A 23,691-nucleotide genomic window follows, 5' to 3' on the forward strand; every position below is an offset into this window, starting at 1 on the left:
ACTGTTCCCTATTTACATATTCCAGGAGGCCACCTAGACTCTATAGGAAAATTTGACTTTCACTTCAACTGGAGAGAACCCTTCTGGCCTGTTTAATGTTCCTATTAACCAGCTGCCCTACCAGAAATGAGTCTAGACTGGCTCAGCCAAGGACACTCAATCAGGAAAAAGGACCCAAGAGGAGCTGGGGCAAGTGGAATCTTCCCAGTGGATCCTGTACCACACTATGATGCTGCAGACCTTTGGTCCGTTAAGACTGCCTCCCTGACCCTGATGGTTTGCTCACATTGTAAACTCTAGTTCTCCTGAATTAAAAAATGGGTGTGGTGCTTACATTTAAAAGCAAATACCTGGACTGTATCTTGGGCTTCAGGAACTTGATTATTTAATTGTAGGGAATATCAAATAGAATAAATTTTATTAAGCCACAGACCTGACCTGAAAATACCAGAAGCAGAGAAACACAAGGTGAGTGAGATGCATTGGCCCTGTGCTTGTAAAACCTCAGAGTAGACTTGGGTCATTCCTTTGTGTTCTCAGGAGTCCTCTTACTGTTTACCACCACTATCTTAAGTCTGTTTGGGCTGCTGTAACAAAATAGAGGAGTCAATTATAAACAATAGAAATGTATTGCTCTCAGTTCTGGATGCTGGGAATTCCAAGAGCACAGTACTAGCAGATCCTGTGTCTTGTGAAGGCTTATTCATCATTAATGGCACCTTGCTGCATCATCATATGGCAGAAAGAACAAAGAAGGGATTCAAGAGATGGCTCAGTAGTTAAGAGCACTTACTGTTCTTGAAGAAAACCTAGGTTGTGTTTCAGTTTTATTTAGTATGTGTATCTGTTGGAATGTATGTCATGGTGTACAAATGCCGGCTGAGTCGGGAACAGGGTGTCAGATCCTTTGAAGCTAGAGCTACATGTAGTTGTGAACACATAACATGGATGCTAGGCCACACACATCCTAGGCAAGTCCTCTACCACTGAGCTATGTCCTAGACCCGCTAGACCCATTTCAATGTGAGTGAAACTTTGCAGAATTGATGCTTGGTCAGGAAGGAGGACACACAATACATAAAATAAGGATAATGTAAAATTATTGGTTTTTAATAACTGCTAATAAAATAAATAGATTATGGTAAGTGCTAAGAAAATTAGTAGTTTCATCATTTGAACAGTGGTCCTTTATCAGTTTTCAAGAAGAATAAGAAATACTGCCCTGTTCTGACAGTATGTCTGCCAAGCACTTACTATGATGGGGTACAATTGTTGCCCAGATGGACAGAATCTCTGCCCTGTAGGGATCCTATTTCTTCCCTGGTTCGCAGAACAGTTAAATTTTCTGTTATTTTGAGATGTTTTCCTATATAGTCTAACCTGGCCTCAGACTTTCATTATCTTGTGTTTGTTTGTTTGTTTGTTTGTTTCTTGAGACAGGATAGCCCTAGTCATCCTGAAACTCTGTAGACCAGGCTAACCCAAATTCAGATTTGCCTGCCTCTGTCTCCTGAACACTGGGATTAAAGGGGTGTGCCACCACCCAAACACTTTCAATACTTTTGATCTTACTGCTTCAACTTCTTGCATACTAGGAACACAAGCTTGTGCCTCCATTCTGGATAAAAGCTATATAAATTTAAATTTTTATTTTATGTATATGAATATTTTGCTTGCATGCATGTATGTCTATGTCCCATATGTATGCCTGGTGCCTACAGAGTTCAGAAGAGGGCATTGGATTCCCTGGAACTGTAGTTATAGATGGTTGTGGGCTGACATGAATGCTAGAAATTAAACCTAGGTCCTCACAAGAACAAGTATTTTTAGCTACCACGGCATCCCTACAGCCCCCATAAAAATTATTTTTTAACTTACATACAAAACTCACACAAGCTACATGCCCAAAAAAACTCTTCTTTTGGAAAGGGTTTTAAGGCACATTTCTGTTTCATGTTTCTTTCAGATTTAGAAATCAGATTTTCAGATCCAAAACAAAGTATCCCTGGAAAATTGTCCAACAGTATTATTTCTGATAGGAAAACTGGGGGGGGGGGGGCACTTCAACAGTGTAGGTCCCTAGAATATAGGTATGAGGTAAATGGGCAGGTGATTGTCATTCCTGTGAAAATACCCACTTAGAAGGAGAATGGGTCTGAGGAAGACTTGAATCTAGGTACTGATCTCTCAGCTCAACCAATAATTATAAAAAGCGAGACCTGCCACATGCGGGAACACAGAAAGGGAGAAGCTGGACTCAAATGATCAATCAAGCCGGGCGGTGGTGGCGCACGCCTTTAATCCCAGCACTCGGGAGGCAGAGGCAGGCGGATCTCTGTGAGTTCGAGGCCAGCCTGGTCTACAAGAGCTAGTTCCAGGACAGGAACCAAAAGCTATGGAGAAACCCTGTCTCGAAAAATAAAAAAAAAAAAAAAATAAATGATCAATCAAAAAATGATACAAAAAAGAAACTCTAGAAATGCCAGAAATGTCTAAAGGCCTTAGTGACATTAAGCACTCATCGAACATCACCAAATACACACAGGAGATAGAAGACCTTACTCATGTCATGAATGTGAAGATGCTGCAAAACGGTTCGGCACTAACTAAACACTAAACAAGCCACACCGATGGAAAACCGTGTATGTGTTCTGTGTGGAAGGACATTCAACCAGATTGCCCTACTGATCCAGCCCCAGAGAACTCACAAAGGTGAGAATCCATATGAGTGTAGTAAATGTGGGAAATCCTTCAGCTTCAGATCCTCCTTCAACCAGCATGAGCAGACTCACATAGTTGAGAAACCCTCTGAGTGCAGTGAGTGTGGGAAGGCCTTTCAGCAAATTATCACCTCACCCAGCACCTACAAACCACACTGACAAGAAGCCCTATCTTTGGGAATATGGCAAGGCCTTGAGCCATAGCTCATCCCTGACCAAACACCATCAAATCCACACTGGAGAGAAGCCCTATGGCTGCTATGAGTGGGGGAAAGCCTTCACCCACATCACACCATTGATTCAGCATCAGAGAACCCACACAGGAGAAAAGTCCTATGAATGCAGTGACTGTGGCAAGGCCTTCTGCCACAGCTCAACTCTAACAGAACATCAGCAAATTCATAGTAAGAAAAGCCCTATGAAAAGCCAGCTTGCTCCCCTCATTCAGCATCGGAGGAGCCACACAGGAAAGAAGCTCTATGAATGTAGTGAATGTAGTGCCTTCAGCCAGAGTTCCCTTCTCATAGAACACCAAAGGATTCACACCGAGGAAAAGCCTTTGAGCACAATGAATGTGGGAAATCCTTCAGCCACAGCTCATCACTCAGCCAGTATGAAAGGACACACACTGGGGAAAAGCCCTATGAGTGTCCTGATTGTTCCAAGCCCTTCAATCAGAGCACCTAGTCTTACTCAGCACCAGAGAATCCACAGGAGAGAAACTATACAAGTTCAGGGATTGTGGCAAAGCCTTCACACACAGCCCTTCTCTTACCAAGCACCAGAGAACTCATACCTAATCCACATTTTAGATAGATAGATAGATAGATATACACATATATAGAGATATATATTGCACATCATACTCTTGAAGTGGTACTTAAGAATAATAGTTCAAGTTGACTCTGATAACCCTAGAAAATACAATGGCAAAATGTTTTTAAAATAAATGACATCTTCATGAAATTTCTGTGAATATCTGACTATCTAAGCACACAGCTGGTTTTTTAAATAAATTGATAAGTGTATACCCCTAGCAGCATGCTCTTAGTTTTACAATCAATTAACTAATGTGCAATCAGATTTAAAAGCCTCACAGATTTTTAGATGACTCGCTCTGTTCTCAAACTTTACTATACAACACATGGGTATTAGAAATGCAAATAATGCTGTTTTATGAAAAAGAGGAATATTTATTCAGTTAAGCTACCATCTCATGAACAATAGTCCCTCACACTGGAACGTGCTCTGTAGACCAGGTTGGCCTCGAACACACAAGGGATCCACCTGCCTCTGCCTCTTGCGTGCTAGATTTAAAGATGTATCACCACTGCCCAGTTGAAAACTCATTTTAATATTTAGCTTCAACACTTTGTTTTTATATTTAACTTGAAAGTCCACAATATTTCATTGAACCCTAAATCCACAAATAGTCTTCTAAAAACCACAACCTATAAATGGTGACTTGTCATATTTGTTAGAAAGGATATCGGCTGGTTTTGGTCCTCAACCATCAATAATGTTTATATCAGATGATTTTATTTTGTAATCACAGTGCTAGAATATATATTCCTAACTATTCTGCAGTTTCTCTTGGGGTACCACATGTTTTAGTCTTCCAACTCTGTTCTTTGGTATGCCTGTGGGATGCTTTTTTGGAACTGAAGTTTTAAATGTGGAATGTGGTGGCACATACCCATAATCCCAGCATTAGGGAAGCTGAGACTAAAGTACTGCCAAGTTCAAGGCTATCTTGGGTTATATAGTGAGACCCTGTCTCAAAAACTGTAAGAGTTGGAAATGGAGCTCAATGGTGTGCATGGGTACTTGCCTAGCAAGTACCACAAGGCCCAGGATTTCACCCCTGAAACAGGAAAAAACAAAACTGAGCCATAAATGTGAGTGAAAATGTTGTGATAACGCCCTTTATTCTGTATGCTAACCTAAAAGTTGCTCTAATGCAACTACCATACACACACACACATTGTCTCAAGGGCTGGCATTTGATAATCTATAATCCCAGCACTGTGAAAGCAGAGATAGAATCACAGACTCGGGGCCAGCATGGGCTATAGCAAGAGACACTGCCCCAAAAATATAAAATTTAATTTAATTTTCAAAACTAACCTAGTTGGTGATCTATAATCCCAGTACTTGGGAGATCAAGACAGGAGGATCAGAAATTCAAGGTCATTCTAATTACTTTGCAAAGTCTGAGCTGTGAGACCCCATCTCAAAAAAAACACCACACACAAAAAAAGCAAAAAATCCAAACCTACATAACTACAAAAAGCAGGTGCAGTTAATATTTACCACTATGCGCCATGTTACCATTCTGACATACAAAACTTAGGTATAGACTCTCTTTGAATCTAATGTGCTAATCACTTCCAGCAGTCAGTTCATTGGACTACATTTAGGTGCTAACTGGACATGGGTACCCACCTTACCAGACACAGCAATTCAATAGCTGTCCTTTCTTCAGCTCTTCTGATCTCCTTTGTTACATGACTCATCCTTTCTCTGCTTCTTCTTTGGGTGACTACAGATAGAACACATAGGAAAGATCAGTTTAAGTGGCTTAATAGGCTCTTGGACCTAAATCTAGCTTAAAAATATATACTGCTCCAGAAATCCATGGTCCATTCCAGTAACAAAGAAAGTTAAAAGAGAGAGAGAGAGAGAGAGAGAGAGAGAGAGAGAGCTTGTAGAATGCTGAGAACAACTGATAAACATGGAGAATCACTTTGTAGATTTCATGGTAAGGACTTGATTTAGGCAATTGCCAATGATAAATACAGGGCTAGAATTTTGATTAAGAGTAGAATACTTACCTTATCGCAGAGTATCTCCTCACATATTGCTTAAACACTCCAAACAGGTGAGCAAATCAGGTATCACAACAGGCGCACATGGGCATAGCACATCCTCAAGACGGAGGAAGTATGTTCACTTGCAAAGCATGGGTGCATTGGGTAGAGTAGTAGTCACAGCAGGTCTGGGTAAGGAGTGCACGGAGATCCTTTTATACTCTTACTTTTGTGCCTTTCCTGGAAGTTCAACTTTAGAATAGAAAGACACAGACCTCCCACTGGTTTGCTTACACAAAAGAAACTGGAGATGGAGTACTAGAATGTAGCCCAGGGAAATCTCTCAGTGACAGTAGGAGAAAGCAGGCTGACTGGTATGTACTTAGAATGGAATTAGGAAAACACATTGAGACTTTTTTACCAGAAGAAAATTTAGCTCAGCTTAGCAGAGGGAACCACCTAAATAGGCAGTGCCAGGATCCTTATGGGTGATGAGGCCATCTGATCAGTTTTCTCTAAGGCAGCGATTCTCAACCCTCCTAACACTGCAGCCCTTTAATACAGTTCATGTTGTGGTGATCCCAACCATAAAATTATTTTGTTGCTACTTTATAATTTTGCTACTGTTATGAATCATAATGTAAATATATGATATGTAGGATATCTGATACATGACCCCCTAAAGGAGCATAACTCGTAGATTGAGAACCACTGCTCTAAGATTTGTGAGTGAAAGTGATTTGAGTCTTCTCCCAGGTAAAGAGCACAGACTTTTCCGTATGTTCCTAAAGTCCCAATAGAAAGAAAGCTACAGCAGGGAAGGTGTCTGGACCAAGGAAGCAGCTGCCCAATAAAAACCAAGGAACAATAATATGAATGAAGAAATAAATACTTTATTATGGTAAGCCTCTGGTTTGGGGGTTACACAAATTGCCTCCTCAAACACTGACAGAGACACCTTTCTGTATCTACATGGCAATTAAATTTATGGTAAGGCAACAGAAACAATGCTGTAAACTGAAGTTAAAGCAAAACCTCAAGATCACCTATGTAGGCCACATTTGGTTCTTAGTTCAGATACAGATCATTTCTTCAGCCTTTGTAGTATTTTTAAACCTCTTTTGATCATACCCCTAATAAATACATTTAACATGGTAGCCAGCTCTCATATTAGATACACAGCTGAGAAGTTTCACAAAACAATACTTGCCTTTGCTGCATGATGCATTCTGACCTACTTTATTCTACTTCATTGTAATGCCAGTGGCCATCCACCAACTGGATTTCACAATTTCACTAATGGGCTGAAACACACAATCCAAAAAGTTTTTGTGATCTTTGCAAGCAACTCCATATATTAAAATACATGTAACTTGAACTCAGGAACAATTTTTACTCTTGAGGATTCAGAAGTAAACCTGACATTACATATTTACAAAAAGGCCAAATAGATGTGTGAACAGACAGGGAGCTCAAGGAGAAGCAACTGAGGCAAGGAATGCTCAAGAAAACACCACATACTTTAAGGCAACGTAACACGTTGTACAATGTCAAATGACCAGAGTATGTGTGGTATTAAAACACTGCAGAAATGGAGTTTTCCCTCATATCTGATGGCTTACAGGATAGGACATTAGCCCAAAGTATGTTTCTAAGATGAGGGCTTCCTGTGGGCCATACCCATTTCCAGTTGCTTTCAGTACATGAGCATCCAGAAAGTAACACAGATGTGCCCATAGATACCACAGGAAGCCACCACCACACATGCGCCTTAAGAACACTCATGCTACATACAACTGTCATGTCATGGGATACTCATAGCAGAGTTCCTCATCTGACACCTCAGGTTGTACAGGGAAAACTACCCACACACTAGGAGCTGTCAATCCTCTCACCAGTGGCTTTGCTTGTGGCAGAGATGGGCACTGAGCGTGGCTTTTCTTTTTTTGTATGTGACTCTTCTGGTGCTTGACCACAGCCATGCTGAACTGGAAGGGGTCCTAGCAGTCCTGGCTTGCATAGCATGTCTCAGTGCTGTGGCTCTTATGATGCTCTATAAGGTTCGAGATCCATGCAAAGGCCTTGCCACATTCACTACATGTATAGGGGTTCCCTTGGGATGCATGAAACTCATCAACTGCAGGGCATCGCACAGCAGAAGTTCCTGGGTCCTGCCCAGAATCACGGCCACCCACATGGAGCCCCTTCCCTGCATCAAATGGCAGCTTGTAGCTGCTGGTGCTGGACGGACACTCAGGGTCCTCTTCGTCCTCGTCATCTGGATGAGGCCTCTTTGTCCCAGTGCCTTTATGTGGTGTAGCCTTGTCCTGGGCTGACTGCTGGATGACTGATTGCCTCTGGGGACTGGCAGGACTTGAATCCTCATCCTCAGCATCCAGAGCCTTCTGAGGTTGCTGTTCCTCCTGGGCAGTGTCTATCGAAGGACTAACAGGAACATCCCCTGAAAGCCTCTCCATCAGTGTCTCCCCCATGGAGACTTCCTCACACATATTTCCTTTGCTTTCCTGCTGCCCCGTACTGTCTGAAATAAAGTCAAAATGTGAGCAGTCCTACTTCCCAGGCTCTGAGATAGAAACTAACTTGAGCAGAAATCAAGAAAACAAAGTGTGATGCCCAAAGGGCATCAGATAAGAACAATAGCAGGCACAGCCTAACCCCTTTACAACAGCTGAGTGCAGTATCGCAGGCCTCACAGGACCCCTCCCAGTCTGCATGCCCTTCTTTAACAGTTTGAATGTCTGCAGAGCTCACTGCTGACCATCACACCCAGTGTGTTTGGAGGTTAAGGTGGTCATGTAACTCTAGTCTATTCTGGTCAGAAGTTTGAAAGGTGAGGAGGAGCCTGCTTCCTGCTGTGGTGGATTCAGATCTGAAGCAGCCTTTCTGGCTGAAGTGACTTGGCAATGGAAGGTACAAAGAACTATGAGAGAGTCCAGGGGACATGTCTGTCACTAGTAAGGACCAAAGGAGTCTTGGTAAGCCATCCAGTTATATCCATGGCCTTCAATGAACCAAAGTCTCTGGCTTGGCCCTGAAGTCATCCGTGGCCAATGGAACAGTAGTATGCACACGAAACATGCAGAGGTGTGATACGTGCTTACCCTCTGGGATTCTCCCAATGAAACCCAGCAGTATCTATGAGAAAACCAAAGCCAGGCCTTTGGAGAGGTAATGGGCGGGGGAACAGGTCCACAGTGTCAACTCAGCTCCACTGAGAGCCTTTGTCATCCAGGCAGTGTATGGGAAACCATTCCTAGATTCGAGCCTCTAAATGATGGTGGCTTTATGTGTGCCTTCAGAACCACCAAAAAAATGTAGAGGGGCCACAAAGTTAAGCTCAGCCAGCTGACAGATCACAAATCTGTAGTCTTTTGGGTAACATGTTTTAGAGGAGCTCACTATGCAGCAAGAAATAATGCAATGGCATTCTGTCCCCACACAATGGACAGGAAAATGAAGACAGTCAAAGCTAGTGTATCTGCTGAGGCTAATGGAAATGTGAGGAGCCCCATCAGCTGTAAAAGAGACTTGTACCCTCTATACCCCCACCAGGCTCACATCTATCACCACCTAACTCAACCTCACCTGGGAGGCTGCCTCCTGGTAGTTCTTCTGCCACACAACATTCCTCTGGTTCTGTCTCCAGCGTGGAGGATGGACCAGCCTGGAAAAACTGACACCCTGAGGTTTAGAGAGAAGTAAAGGAATCATGAGAAAGCTAAGAGGCTTCATGTCCTATTGGGTCTCTGGGACCCAGACTGCAACTACCTTTTTCTCTGCATTAGGACAATTCCTGTCCATTCCCCTGTCCCGTCCTGTCCCCCTCCACCACCATCAAAGCTGCCCTCTAGTCAGAGGTTTCTAACAAAGGCAGCAGAGGCAAAGAGGAGGATCTTAGAGGAGGCTGGAGGCTGCCTGTGAGCAGGTAGGAAATGGAGCACAGCTGAAGACATAGCATAAAATGGACTTGGGAGCAGAGTACATGCCATTTGTGAGATCTTGGGTCAATCCCCAGTACAAAAAAACTAAAATACAGGCCGGGCGATGGTGGCGCACGCCTTTAATCCCAGCACTCGGGAGGCAGAGGCAGGCGGATCTCTGTGAGTTCGAGACCAGCCTGGTCTACAGAGCTAGTTCCAGGATAGGCTCCAAAGCCACAGAGAAACCCTGTCTCGAAAAACCAAAAAAAAAAAAAAAAAAATACAGAATTAGAACTATAATAAAGACCTCCGGAGTCTAGATACGAGCTTCCCTGCAAAGAGCTTCAGTGAAAGATCATTCCCAGGCCCTGCTCTGCATCAACAAAGTGGGAGTGCTTAGAGGATTGGAGTCAGGAGGCCTTTCCGAGTTCTCACAGGCCAAGGCTGCAAACAAAGCCCTAGAGCCCAGAGAGAACTTAAAAGTGTAGACAAGGACAAGTGGAGAACTTGGCAAACAGATCCTAGTTCAAAGACACTTAAAACATGTTCAGCTCCAAACATTTAAATCACCCTTGGTGATTCAACTACAGTTCCTGGGACGGTCAGAATCTTCCATGCCAACACTTCTAGAAGAGGATGCAGGACAGAACGTGAGCCAGTGGGAGGCAGGTCTCACCCAACAGGAGCAGCTTGCTGTAACTGGTCAGGTTATCTTCTGTGGGGTCCAGGTTGTCCCATTCTGACTGTAGAGACTCCTGTGGAAATGGTAACATTTTCTAAAACAGCAGCTCTGACCCACCCCACGTTATACTGAAGCAATGCCCTTCCTTAGGTTCTATCCTTGAGTTTCCACAAGGACAGCTTTCTTAGCAGTAGCATTATAGATGTTTGGGTCCATAATCCTTTGCTATGACAGAGCATTAATATTGAGAGAAGTCAGTCAACAGTCAGTCAATGTGTGTGGCTGGACAAGGTCAGCCTCCCAGGGCAGCAGTGGCTCCTTTCCTCACCTTTGGCTCAGCTGTGACAGAGTTGGCCTCTTCATTCTTTTCTCCCTCTAAATGTTTTTCATCCAGATGTACAGATTCCAGAGTAGGCCAGGCTGGAAGAAGAGGAGCTAAGGAGACAAGTTCTCAGTGGCTGTGTCTCCAAAATAAACATATCCCACTGCCTCCCACACAGGCCCTGGGACAAATGTAGAAAGGCTTCCTCCTGTACATATCACAGGTCCCAAAGCTCAGTGAACACTACATTTGTCTGCGACTGACAGAGCAACATGGACACAAAAATAAAGAAACATGAAGACAGTCAGATGGCGGTGCATGCCTTTAATTCTAGTACTCGGGAGGCAGAGGCAGGAAGATCTCTAAGTTTGAGGCCACCACTGAAGCAATTCAGTTCATGAAGGAAGAACCTTTTTGTTCCAACTAGATTGGTAGAAAATGTTAGACACCCAGGGCAACTATGCTGGCTTTAAATGTATCACAAAGGTTATGGATAACTGCATGGTTAAAGTGTATATGCCCTCCATCCAGAGGTTGTTAGAAAACCATACCACGCACACTAGAGTGCCTACAGTAAGGCATGATGTTGCAGCCCATTTCTGAAAAGCAAAATGGAGAGGCTGAGTATGTGGAATGCCGAGAGGTGAGGAGCCAAAACTTTGACCACAGCTGCCCTATTTGAGTAACAAATATGAGGGCACAACTAATCAATATAGGAAGTAGAAAAAGACAAGATCTCCTGAGTAAACTGGGAGCGCAGGGATCATGGGAGAGGGTAGAAGTAGAGGGGGCAGGAAGAGAGAGAAGTGGAGAAAAATATATAGCTCAATAAAAACAAAAATGTGAGGGCGCAAGTACACCATGGTCCTATAGACCTTCGGTATACATGTGTATATGGAGAAAGACATGAAAGGACATCCTCCAGGATGGGGTAAGGACAAAGAAAACTTTTTTGGCAGTACTGAGGTTTTAACCCAGAACCTTATGCTGCTAATGGGCATTGAAATATAACTACAATGAAATTATTTCTTGGTTAATAACCATGTAAGGCTGACAAAATTTGCATGACAAGTTGAGCAAAAAATAAAAAATAACACATCTAACATACACAATGACCTACAGAAACAAGTCCCAACTACAGTACACATCCATGCCTTGCTACCTGACCTCTCCCTGGTTTTCATGGCGCCTCACCACATCCTCCCTTTCCCAACCACAGACCTCCATCTATCTCCTTAATGAAAGCCAGGTGAGGCTAGAGAAATGCTGCTACTTACACGTATCACGGCGTACAAGGATGTCCCTAGGTCTTAGGTCTCTGCTGGGACCCAACAACCCACGTGGTAGCAGCAGGGACTCAGGACACCTCTTATAGTCTCCCTCGCTGAATGAAGATGATGGCCCACCTGGGGAACACAACATCATTCCTGTGTACAATCAAGGCAATAGTGACTCCAATAGGTTGAGACACATGCTAACAACCACACAGCAAATCCTCAATGGGCCAGGTATGGACCCAAGGTATGACCCAAGCCCCTAGGCTCCCAGACACCATCACCACCCATCTCTCAGGCCCCACCCTTAGACATGGAGGAAACCCCCAGCTAGCAATGCACCCAGAATATTTACCTAGTTTTTAAGAGCCTGGTACCTGCCTTTGATTGCCCTCCATTCCGCCTCCTTCCTAACATCTGGAAAGCAAATGTGAGGGCAGAAACCCAAGGCAGCTGTCCTAGTCCATGAGGTAAGCCTGATGGAGATGCCACTGGGCAGAGATGTGGGGGCTTGGATCCCTGGAGACTGAGGAGCTCCCTTACCAGCTCAGGGATGGTTGTTTCTGTGCCCCTTAACACATGGGGTGACTACACTCTCAGGAATGCCACGGCTGGGGTCTGAACTCTATGTTGCAGATTCCAGTCCTTCCAGGACCTCCTGCCCGTCTCCTCTAAGGCATGCTTTCTTCTGGGGTGGCAGCCTCACCTGGCTCCTCCAGGATGTCAGAGAGACCCTCCACCAGGGAGGCAGCCTTCTCGCAGTTCTCAGGATACTGGGCTACCACCCAGGGACGAACCCTGTCTGGCAAGATGCCCAGAAACTGCTCCAGAACCAGCAGCTCCACGATCTGCTCTTTGGAGCAGGCCTCGGGCCGCAGCCACTGGCGGCATAGCTCATGAAGCTGGGCCAGAGTCTGGTGAGGTCCAGCTGCCTCCTGGTAGACAAACTCCCGAAAGCGTAGGCGGGAAAACTCCAGGTCAGCAGCAGATCTTTCAGTGCTGGTTTCTGTTTCCTTCTGCTGGGTAGGCTTTTCCTGTTGGCTGGATTCCTCCTGTTGGTTAGGTTGATCCTTTTGACTAGGCTCTTCCTGTTGCCTGGGTTCTTCCGGCTGGTTAGGTTCTTCCTGTTGGCTGAGTTCTTCCTGTTGCCTGGGTTCTTCCAGCTGGTTAGGTTCTTCCTGTTGCCTGGATTCTTCCGGCTGGTTAGGTTCTTTCTGTTGCCTGGGTTCTTCCAGCTGGTTAGGTTCTTCCTGTTGCCTGGATTCTTCTGGCTGGTTAGGTTCTTTCTGTTGCCTGGGTTCTTCCAGCTGGTTAGGTTCTTTCTGTTGCCTGGGTTCTTCCAGCTGGTTAGGTTCTTTCTGTTGCCTGGGTTCTTCCAGCTGGTTAGTTTCTTCCTGTTGGCTGGGTTCTTCCGGCTGGTTAAGTTCTTCCTGTTGGCTGAGTTCTTTCTGTTGGCTGGGTTCTTCCTGTTGGCTGGGTTCTTCTTGTTGGCTGGGTTCTTCCTGTTGGCTGGGTTCTTCCGGCTGGTTAGGTTCTTCCTGTTGGCTGGGTTCTTCCTGCTGGCTGGGTTCTTCCTGCTGGCTGGGTTCTTCCTGCTGGCTGGGTTCTTCCTGCTGGCTGGGTTCTTCCTGTTGGCTGGGTTCTTCCTCTTGGCTGGACTCTTCCTTTTGGCTGGGTTCTTCCTGTTGGCTGGGTTCTTCCTCTTGGCTGGGTTCTTCCTGCTGGCTGGGTTCTTCCTGCTGGCTGGGTTCTCCCTGTTGGTTGGGTTGATCCTTCTGGCTAGGCTCTTTCTGTTGGCTGGGTTCCTCCTGTTTGCTGAACCCTACCTGCTGGATGGGCTTCTCTAGCTGAATAAATTCTTCCTTTTGGATGGACTTATCCTGCTGAGTGGACTCCTCCTGGTGGATGAGTTCCTGTTGGATGGAAGCATCTTGAATGGGTTCTTCGTACTGAATGAAGGCTTCCTGTTGGATAGGTTCCTCCTGCTGAATAAATTCCTCCTGCTGGATGAGTTCCTCCTGCTGGATGAGTTCTTCCTGTGTGGTGGACTTATCCTGCTGAACTGGCTCTTGTTGGATGGTTTTGTCCTGCTGCATGGGCTCCTCCTGCTGCATGAGCTCCTCCTCCTGCATGGGCTCCTCCTGCTGCATGGGTTCTTCCCACTGGTGAGGCTCATCCTGCTGCATAGGTTCTTCTTGTTGCATAGGTACATCCTTCTGGCCAGGTTCTTCCCACTGGCTAGGTTCTTCCTCCTGACTAGGATCATCCCGCTGGCTGGGTTCTTGTTGTTCACTGAGTTCTTCCCTCTGATTGAGAGGATTATCCTGCTGACTGGATTCTTCTCCCTGGTTGGGCTCATCTCTCTGACTAGATTCCAGCACCTGGATGGGTTCTTCTTCCTGGATGGGTTCATCCTGCCTCCTGGGTCCCTCCTGCTGGCTAGGTTCTTGTTGCTTAATGACTACTTCCCCCTGGTTGGGTTCCTCCTGCTGACTGGGCACTTCCTGTTGGGATCTAACTTCTGGCCGCACAGTAGGTGGTTCTGGGTGAGGTGGGGAGCTTCTTGGGGAGGCCAGTGCCCTCTCCAAAGGCAACATCTTCCCAGGCCTCCACAAAAATGCAACTGTGTCTAGCCAAGAACTCAGCAGAGACGGTTAGGATAACAAGGACCCAAGAAAGGTCAGCAATACCAGGACCTGAGGAAAAGCAGAGGACATCAACAAAACAGATGTCCACATAGTGAGACCTCAGCCATGACACACTCAGGCAAAGAAGAATGAGGGATGGTGTCTGAGTACAACCATGTACCCACAATACCTAAGTCTCATGCAGTTATTCTAAGCAGTCTGCTCACTACTGTAAGTAGAATTCCAGCTTTTTACTTATATAGATAAAAATAAAGAATCAGGAAGACCAACTTTGTATAAGATGGTAATAACAGGATTTTTTTAAGATTTATTTATTTATTATGTATACAGTATTCTATCTGCATGTATGCCTGCAGGCCAGAAGAGGGCACCAGATCTCATTACAGATGGTTGTGAGCCACCATGTGGTTGCTGGGAATTGAACTCAGGACCTCTGGAAGTGCTCTTAACCCCTAAGCCATCTCTCCAGCCCAAGGATTTTTTTTAAAAAATCTTAAATAAGATGAATATGAAATTTTTCAGGAAAATTTCATTTATAAACCTAGATGAATATGCCATACAATATCAGTAAATTTATTCTTACTATGTATACTGTGTATATGTAGGCCACATCACAACAGACCGGATTTATCCCAAAATACTATGTCAGTTTAACATCTAAGTATGTATTATTGAGACTTTAGATCTCCAAAACAAGAAGGATCTAGGTGCATGTTGTTCCCACTGAAACAACCAAAACTCAGGGCTGGGGAGATGGCTCAGTAGTTAAGAGCATTTGTGCTCTCACAGAGTACCCGGACTGGATTCTCAGCACCTACATGGTAGATCACAACCATCTGTAATCATAGGTCCAGGGCATCTGATGCCTTCTTATGACCTCTGAGGGCACCAGGCATGCATGTGCCACATACAAGAAGGCAAAACATTGCCATTCATAAACCTAAAAAAAAGAGTAAAACCCAAACCCAGTACTAGCAATATCCTTGGCAAAACCACACAATGAAAGCATTTTCTCTTCTAAAAGCAATTTTGAGGAATTCAAAATAAAATCTGTTCATGACCCTAGCTAACACCATCAACAACATGACCACTATCTCCCTACCTAATCCAGTTTACCGTAGAAGTACCATTTTCACTTCTTACAGGACTGAACTCTGAAGTGGTTCCTCAAGGTCCAAACTCCCTGCATGTCCTCTCATACACATCTTGAGCATACTATTTCCTACTGCTTTATATCTGCATACTACTTGTTTCCCACATTAAAATCTGAGCCCTAGGAGAATAGGGTTCTTTATAGGCAGGTTACTATGGGCCCAGCAGTTTTGGCTTCTGTTTTTGCTCACTACACTTTTTATAAAATACATTTCTTTGTTGAAGGGCATGTTATATATGCCTAATGGCCAATATGTGCTGTGGGACAATGGTCTTGTACCCTGTCACTTGTATGATTTTTAATAAAATAATGATTGGCCAGTAGTCAGGCAGAAAGTATAGGAGGGGTGATGAAAACAGGAGAATTCTGGGAAGAGGAAAGAGTCAGATTGCATTTGTCATCCAGACACGGAGGAAGCAAGATGAGAATGCCTCGCTGACAAAAGGTAGCAAGCCACATGGCTAACACAGACAAGAATAATTGGCTAATATGAGTTTTGAGAGTTAATAAGAAGCCTGAGCAAATGGCCAACCAGTTTATGATTAATGTAGACCTCTGAGTGTTTTGTTGGGACAGAATAGCTGTGGGCCAGGCGTGACAGAAACCTGTCAACAAAATGGTGCCAACATGGACAACTGCATCCACATAAAACCTGAGAGAGCTTGGGGAAGTAATCCTAAACACAAAAGTTAAACATGGCTAAAACAGCATTTTCTTGGGTGGGCTCTGCTTGCTAGAAGCAAGCAGAGACATGATTCCTTTAAGAGAGGTCTTTATGATTCAGCAGCAGCCTACCCGGTTTCGAGAAGGCAGCTTCCTGGGCCGTGCTGCCAGAGTGAACTCTAGCTCTTTCAGGAGGCCAAGCATTTAATTGGGGTTTCTGAACAGCATGTTACAAACTGCTTAATGGCAGCACAGACCAGCTGTGTGCCTAAAATCTGGGGCTATGAGCATGGCTTGTACTCAACAGACGTCCTCCCCGCCATGTTGGACTGGGTGGAGCCAAAGGCAAAGCAGCCTTAGTCTTAGTAAGAATGCTTAGCATTTTAAGAAGTGCTTCTGACAGATTCAATGCAATCCCCATCAAAATCCCAGCAAAATTCTTCACAGACCTCGAAAGAACAGTACTCAACTTCATATGGAAAATCAAAAAAACTCAGGATAGCCAAAACAATCCTGTACAATAAAAGAACTTCTGGAGGCATCAAAATCCCTGACTTCAAACTCTGCTATAGAGATACAGTACTGAAAACAGCCTGGTATTGCCGTAAGAACAGACAGGAGGACCAATGGAACTGAATAGAAGACCCAGATATCAATCCACACATCTTCGAACACCTGATCTTTGATAAAGAAGCAAAAAATATCAAATGGAAAAAAGAAAGCATATTTAACAAGTGGTGCTGGCATAACTGGATATCAACATGTAGAAAAATGAAAACAGACCCATATCTATCACCATGCACAAAACTTAAGTCCAAATTTTGGATCAAAGACCTCAACATAAAGCCAACCACACTGAACCTTATAGAAGAGAAAATGGGAAGTACACTTGAATGCATTGGCACAGGGAAACGCTTCTAAATAGAACCCCAGCAGCACAGACACTAAGAGAAACAATTAATAAATGGGACCTCCTGAAACTGAAAAGCTTCTGTAAAGCAAAGGACATGGTCAACAAGACCAAATGACAGCCTACAGAATGGGAAAAGATCTTCACTAACCCCACATCAGAGAGAGGTCTGATCTCCAAAATATTCAAAGAATTCAAGAAATTGGACACCAAAAGATCACATAATGCAATTTTTTAAAAAAAAAAAAAATGGAGTACAGACCTAAACAGAGAACTCTCAACAGAGGAATCTAAAATGGCTGAAAGACACTTAAGGAAATGTTCAACATCCTTAGTCATCACAGAAATGCAAATCAAAACTCTGAGATTCCATCTTACACTTGTAAGAATGAACAAGATCAAAAACACTGATGACAACTTATGCTGGAGAGCATAAGTTGTTTGTCATATAGCCAGAACCTGAAAACAACCTAAATGCCCCTCGAATGAAGAATGAATAAGAAAAATGTGGTACATTTACACAGTGGAATACTACACAGCAGAAAAAAATAATGACAGCTTGAATTTTTTGAAAAATGGATGGAGCTAGAAAACATCATTTTGAGTGAGGTAACCCAGACACAGAAAGACAACTATCACATGTACTCACTCATAGGTGGCTTTTAAACATAAAGCAAAAAAAGCCAGCCTATAAACCACAATCCCAGAGAACCTAGACAACAATGAGGACATTAAGAGAGACTTACATAGATCTAATCTACATGGGAAATAGAAAGTAGAAAAAGACAAGATCTCCTGAGTAAATTGAGAGCTTGGGGACCTTGGGGGAGGATCGAAGGGGGAAGGGGAGAGGCAGGAACAGGAGCAGAGAAAAATGTAGAGCTCAATAAGTATCAATAAAATAACAAAAAAAAAAGTGTGACTGGTCAGAAAATAATTACAGATATGCAATAAAGACAAATCCAGATGGAAAAGACCCCTAATGGGTCACAGTATTGGATAAATATAGGCTTGGGAGAAAGAAGAAAAGAATAGAGAGTAATGAAAGAAGTAAATTGTTTTTAAAAAAGATAAAACAAGGTCTTTAAACAGACAAAATAAACTTGTAGAAAAGTAATAGAGTAAGAAAAATAAGCCATGTAAAGATGGAAAATACACAGAGTCTGGATTATGTATACTATTGTGTTTTCTTTGAATTTTTTGACTGTGAATGAACTAAGTACAAAGAGACATTTCATTGTACAGACTGTTAAACTAAACCAGTATATATTCTCTAAAGGTATCTTGACTTCTGTTTTTGCCCAGTATACCTTTTATAAAATGAATTTCTTTGTTGAAGGGCATGTTATATATGCCTAATGGCCAATATGGAATATCATACCCATCTCTCCAGGATCAAGTTTGGGACCTATTTGAAGAATAAGTGGAGAAAAAGAATACCTCAGCTACAGGGACGTCCTCACCCCTACCATCTACAATGGCAGCACCCATTCCTTTTTGCCCCAGCATCTATCTACACTGAGAATACTCAGACCACAACTCCCACCCAATACAACTTAGCATTTTCTTATGACTTCTTTATCTCTGAGGGTGAGTAAACTGCCTGCTTTCTTTATAGGAGTCAGGTACGAGCTCTGCCTGGCTCCATCTTGCCATCATTCATCCCTATCTGATTTTCTTGTCATTTCATCCTGCCTTTTTAAAACCTGTGTTTTAACCACTTACTGTCTAATGATTCTTATCAAATTCAACTACCTTAAAAAACATTCCAGTTTCCAAAACCTGCTTATCTTTGGGTTTCCTTCCCTACCTCAAACTTAAAAACATTCTCACTCATTCTCTTACAGCAAGGGTCTCAAATGTAAGGCCTTGGATAACAGTCTAAGCTCTTGAGGTTTTCTCGATGGTGACTACTTACCTCTGTCCTGTATAGCAAGGCAGCCAGAGCCCTACACACACCCTGACATCTTTCTACACAGCTTCCTTTCAGCTGGCCTCCAAGTTGATCTGCCATCTTCCACTCTAGACTCTTCTTTACCCATCTTCTCCTTTGATTCTCCTGGAGCATCTTTTGATATGGGGTGTAATGTCAGCTCCAGTAAGACAACATATCCACATTTTGTTTCACCAGGCTCTGAACACAGAACTCTATGTGGCAAATGAAGAGTTATGTGGTCATATAAATTTGCTTTCTTTACACCACATCAGGAACATTTATCCTACACAAAAAGTGTCCACAGAGTTACTGTGAACTTACTAAGATGTGCATACACAAAGGTTCACCCTACCAGGCCCTGCTGGAAACTCATCCTCAGATTGTCAGAAGCTTCTAAGCTTCTAAGGGTAGAGACAAAGAGCAAACCCAAACAGTAGACAAGAAAACCGTTCACACACTAGGTGAGAACTGGGCTCAGGACTCTACCTGAAAATTAACATAGCTGATCTATCCTTCTTGTTCCAGATTCCTCATGAAGTCCTCCCTGCCTGGAGCCTCTGATTGGTCCTCCCCACATCTGCTTCACCACTGTGGTCACCACATAACCATTACCTCTGCTTCTTTTAGGGTGGCCCAGCAGCCCTCAGTCAACTGCGTGAGACCTGTCTCCTCCTCCACCTGTCCTGCTGCGACCACGGAAGAGGTATGGGGACCTGCAACAGAAAGGAACAAGTAGAAGCACAGTAAGCCTATATAGCCTAATCAGTGGTGGACCTTGTTTACCTGGGAATAAGCAAGAATCATCTGTCCCCATTTCCTTTGCCTGAAAAGAAGACTCTTATGACAACAAGAAGCAACAGCCTGGGGCTGGAGTTAAGAGCATTGTCTCTCTTCCTAGAGGTCCTGAGTTCGATTCCCAGCAACCACATGGTGGCTCACAACCATCTGTAATGGAGTCTGGTGCCCTCTTCTGGTCTGCAGGCATACACACAGACAGAATATTGTATACATAATAAATAAATAAATATTTTTAAAAAAAGAAGCAACAGCCTAACATGGACAGCCAGCCCCCTTCATAATGTAGCTCTACTAGTCAGGACCAGGAGGATGAGGCCATCTTGGGGAATCTCAAGAGACTTAATCCTAAGCATGCCTTGCCTGACCCTAGACCTGGTTACACTGCTACAAGAACTTACTAGGCAGAAGACCCAGTGGGACCAAATGTGAATGAGGTCACATTCCTGGTACAAATAAGACAGATTGTGGCATACCTGATGCAGAATGACCTGGCTGCCTTGGGGTCCTGGAGTCCAGCCCACAGGCTTCAGGAGACAGAAGAATGGGTCAAGCAGGTATCAAGGGTTGTATTCTGGGCATGAAATGTTAAAGCTGAGAAAAGAAATCTAGTGAATGGGTGGATGGCTGAGCTAGGGGAATCCCAAGGCTGGTTTTAAACACCTAAAGAATTCACATTGCAGGCTTTTGCCTTAGCTGAAAACAAATCCTTCTCAGACCCTGTCAACAAAATACGATCTTTTCTAACCACTAGGATCTGATGATAATCATGAACACTAATCTTACTGGGGACAGCAGGAACTAGTCACAAGGTCTCCCCTGTAGTCATATACATACTAATATAAATACAAAAGGTGTAAACGTACCTTTAAACGAATGCCAAGATACACACAAAGGATCATATTAAAATAGTTGCTTTCTGTGGCCCCTGCCAAAAATATATTCTATTTATATATTATAAATATAAAATATATTTATATTTTCATATAAGATCACAGAGTCAAACAAATGCCCTAAACAAACCAGCCTGCTTTAAAAAAAAAAAAAAAAAAAAAAAAACTCACAGACCTAAACATCAGGAGAAACAAGGGCTCCAGAACAAGAAAGAGAACTTCCACAGGACATTACTAGAATGTGGAAGGATGATCTGGTAACATCCATTGTGGCTTCCAAAAAGCTGGTTGAGATACAAACCAACGTAAGGGAGACAGGTCTGAGGGTGGAGGACTGGGCATGGAAGCAGTGGTGGAGTAAGAAGGAAGAGGCAAAGAAACGGGGACAAAACACGAACAAGTAAACTCTTGACACAGGGTAGGAAGGACTTCTGTGACCTTGGAATTGTTCTGTATATGAGCCAACCCTCAAGCACCCTTGCCCTGCCCCTTCTTAGGTAGCACTAGGAAAACTAATGTTTTCTATTCCTTCCCAAAGCCTCCAGGTCAGGACAGCACCTAAGAGACAGCCCTCTGCCATGAATGGGGTCCCTGGACAGAGGCCCGAAAATGTCTTCTGCCCCCATAACAGAGAAGATGCCCGCACTCTAAGCCCCTTGTCATCCCTCAAGTCATTGACTCTCTCACAGAACCCTCCCCCACTTTCCCATGCTCCTCGCGCCAGATGCACAAAAATGGGGGTTCCCAACCCCTCCCCTGATCTTTATACATACTCATCTTCCCCCTTTGTGGGCTTCCCAGCCCCGCCAGAACCTACCTCCACCCACTCTCTCCTAATGCCCTCCTCTTCCTCTGCTGCAGTCCCCTAATCTATATCTAAGAACAGTGGCGCTGCGCCCTCTGTCGGCCGCACACGTAAAAAACACACCCCAAGATCCTAGCCCATCCCACGTGTCCCCCAGATAGCTCTTCCCGACACACCACAAGCATACCGCATTTCCGAGCCACAATCCCACAAGTGGTACTCCCAATGCCACATCAGAACCACAACCCCGATCCTGCCCCATCCTACGCCACACAAGAAGCCGGTCCCACTCGCTGTGTGCTGTGCGCTGTGGCGCCTACCGCGTTCCTGTGCCACACCCCCGCCCAAAAGCCTTAAGGCCTTCACAGCTCCGGACGGGCGAACCAGCGGTCCTACCCTCCTGGCCACAAATTCAAGCACAACAGCCCGAGGTCACACCCCCACGCAAGGGCCTTGGCGCTTCAAACCCCTCCAGGGCACAACACCTTTGGGCCACAAGGTCTCTGCTCCTGGCCCAGCCCACGCAAGGCAGAACCATCTCTGCGCCCGACCCTCCACACCAGCTGAATGCCTACAGCCCCGCGTAGGAGAGCGTCGGGCGGACCGACCCACCTGCTGCGCAGCGTTGCCCCGCGGGCTCCCGCAGTCTCGAACACCGAGAGGCGATGGCGACCCACTGCAGTACGCGTGCGCGGCCTGCAGCGCCGGAAACCGAGACCCCCAGCGTGCTGCGGGGCCGTTCGCCAGACCTGGGCGGGGAGAAGCTGCTCTGACAGCCTTGCCAGTCAATCCGAGGGAAGGCTGGCTCAGCTTCGCTGCCACGTGCGCCTGCGTCACTTCTGATGCCATTGCCATGACAACGGAGTAAACAAACCGAAACCTAAAACAAAAAAAGAGAGCGAGAGAGAGCCTAGGACCACCAGAACCTGAGAGGCTGAGACAAAGACCGGAAAATACCGGTTTAAGAAACAAACACGCAGACACTACAAGACCCAAACACACTGGAGACGAGTCTAGAATTCTGATCCAGAGATGAGACACGGAGAAACTGAGATAAGGAGACCAAAGACAAAAATGGGAGCCCAAGCACAAATTGGAGACTCGAGATGCTGAACAGTCAAGAGACAAGTGCACAGATCTAGTATGGGCAGACAGAGCTAAAACCCCACTGTAAGAGGCAGGGATTCACGCACGGAGAGACTGGCGCGAAGGTACTGTTTGGGTGAAAAGTTCCAGAAAGCAAACTGAATTTTTGTCAAATCCTTGCTAATCGCTACATTGAGCGACAACAGAAGTTGGTCCTAGACGCCTGAAGAGAGCGGAAGAAAGCTGCTTTCCATGGCAGAGCTTCTGAAAGCCATTTTAGCTGTCTGGAGTGATTTTTTTTTTTTTTTTTTTTTTTTTTTTTTTGGTTTTTCGAGACAGGGTTTCTCTGTGGTTTTGGAGCCTATCCTGGAACTAGCTCTTGTAGACCAGGCTGGTCTCGAACTCACAGAGATCCGCCTGCCTCTGCCTCCCGAGTGCTGGGATTAAAGGCGTGCGCCACCACCGCCCGGCTCTGGAGTGATTTTTAAATGTGTAACCGAACAGCTTATTACTGAATAAGTTTCATCCCTTGTTTACATACACAAAAACACTTTTTGTTTCATTCTGAGAATTTTAACTCATACAACAATCAAAACAATTTCACTCCTCCGTTTTAACAACCACACCTTCCACCATTTACAACTACTGAGGTGTGGTCCCTCAGTGCAGATTTGTCCTACGGATTCATATAATTGAACCCTACAGTGCCTGGCCTTTCCACATACTCTTGCACTGTACATAATTCCTTTGAGATCCATTAATACATGTAAATACTTTGTTCCTCGTTATTGTTTGGAATTCAATAATCTACAAAATTAAACATGCACCAGTGGGACTTTAAGCTTCCAAACTTTTGATATTTAAAAAATGCCATGAAAACTTATGTTCAGGTTTTGTGTGAACATTCTCACTTTGAAGGAAGATAGATGCCCACGATGCAGTTGCTGTGTCATGAAGCATGTGCTTCATGTTAAAAACTAAACAAACCAATGGAAAACCGCCGTACCTTTCTCTCCGAGCTGAGCCATTTTACACTGCCAGCACTGCTGTCTG

At 44.5% G+C, this 23,691-nt stretch overlaps 1 protein-coding gene across 7 annotated transcripts; it reads right to left on the reverse strand.

The window, feature by feature from the left end:
- Positions 1–6,417: 6,417 nt before the first annotated feature.
- Zscan18 (zinc finger and SCAN domain containing 18) lies at positions 6,418–22,317 on the reverse strand. 7 transcript variants are annotated; one of them, XM_041653323.1, is made up of 10 exons: positions 22,165–22,317; positions 20,331–20,448; positions 19,672–19,772; positions 19,042–19,271; positions 12,456–14,445; positions 11,753–11,902; positions 10,482–10,588; positions 10,148–10,226; positions 9,137–9,232; positions 6,418–8,072 (listed from the first exon to the last, which is right to left on the reverse strand). In XM_041653323.1, exons 5-10 carry the CDS (start codon positions 14,344–14,346, stop codon positions 7,531–7,533), a joined length of 2,865 nt encoding a protein of 954 aa, XP_041509257.1. In that variant the 5' UTR covers positions 14,347–14,445; positions 19,042–19,271; positions 19,672–19,772; positions 20,331–20,448; positions 22,165–22,317; the 3' UTR covers positions 6,418–7,530. The 7 variants fall into 7 exon arrangements, with proteins under 7 accessions (XP_041509257.1, XP_041509262.1, XP_041509261.1 ...); XM_041653328.1 differs by lacking the exon at positions 19,042–19,271 and having other exon boundaries at positions 11,753–11,881; XM_041653327.1 differs by lacking the exon at positions 19,042–19,271 and having other exon boundaries at positions 10,482–10,573.
- Positions 22,318–23,691: the final 1,374 nt, after the last annotated feature.

This window comes from Microtus oregoni, unplaced genomic scaffold (assembly GCF_018167655.1).
Source record: "Microtus oregoni isolate MIOR12 unplaced genomic scaffold, Mior012 000006F_ref0000085, whole genome shotgun sequence".
Taxonomy (NCBI): Eukaryota; Metazoa; Chordata; class Mammalia; order Rodentia; family Cricetidae; genus Microtus; species Microtus oregoni.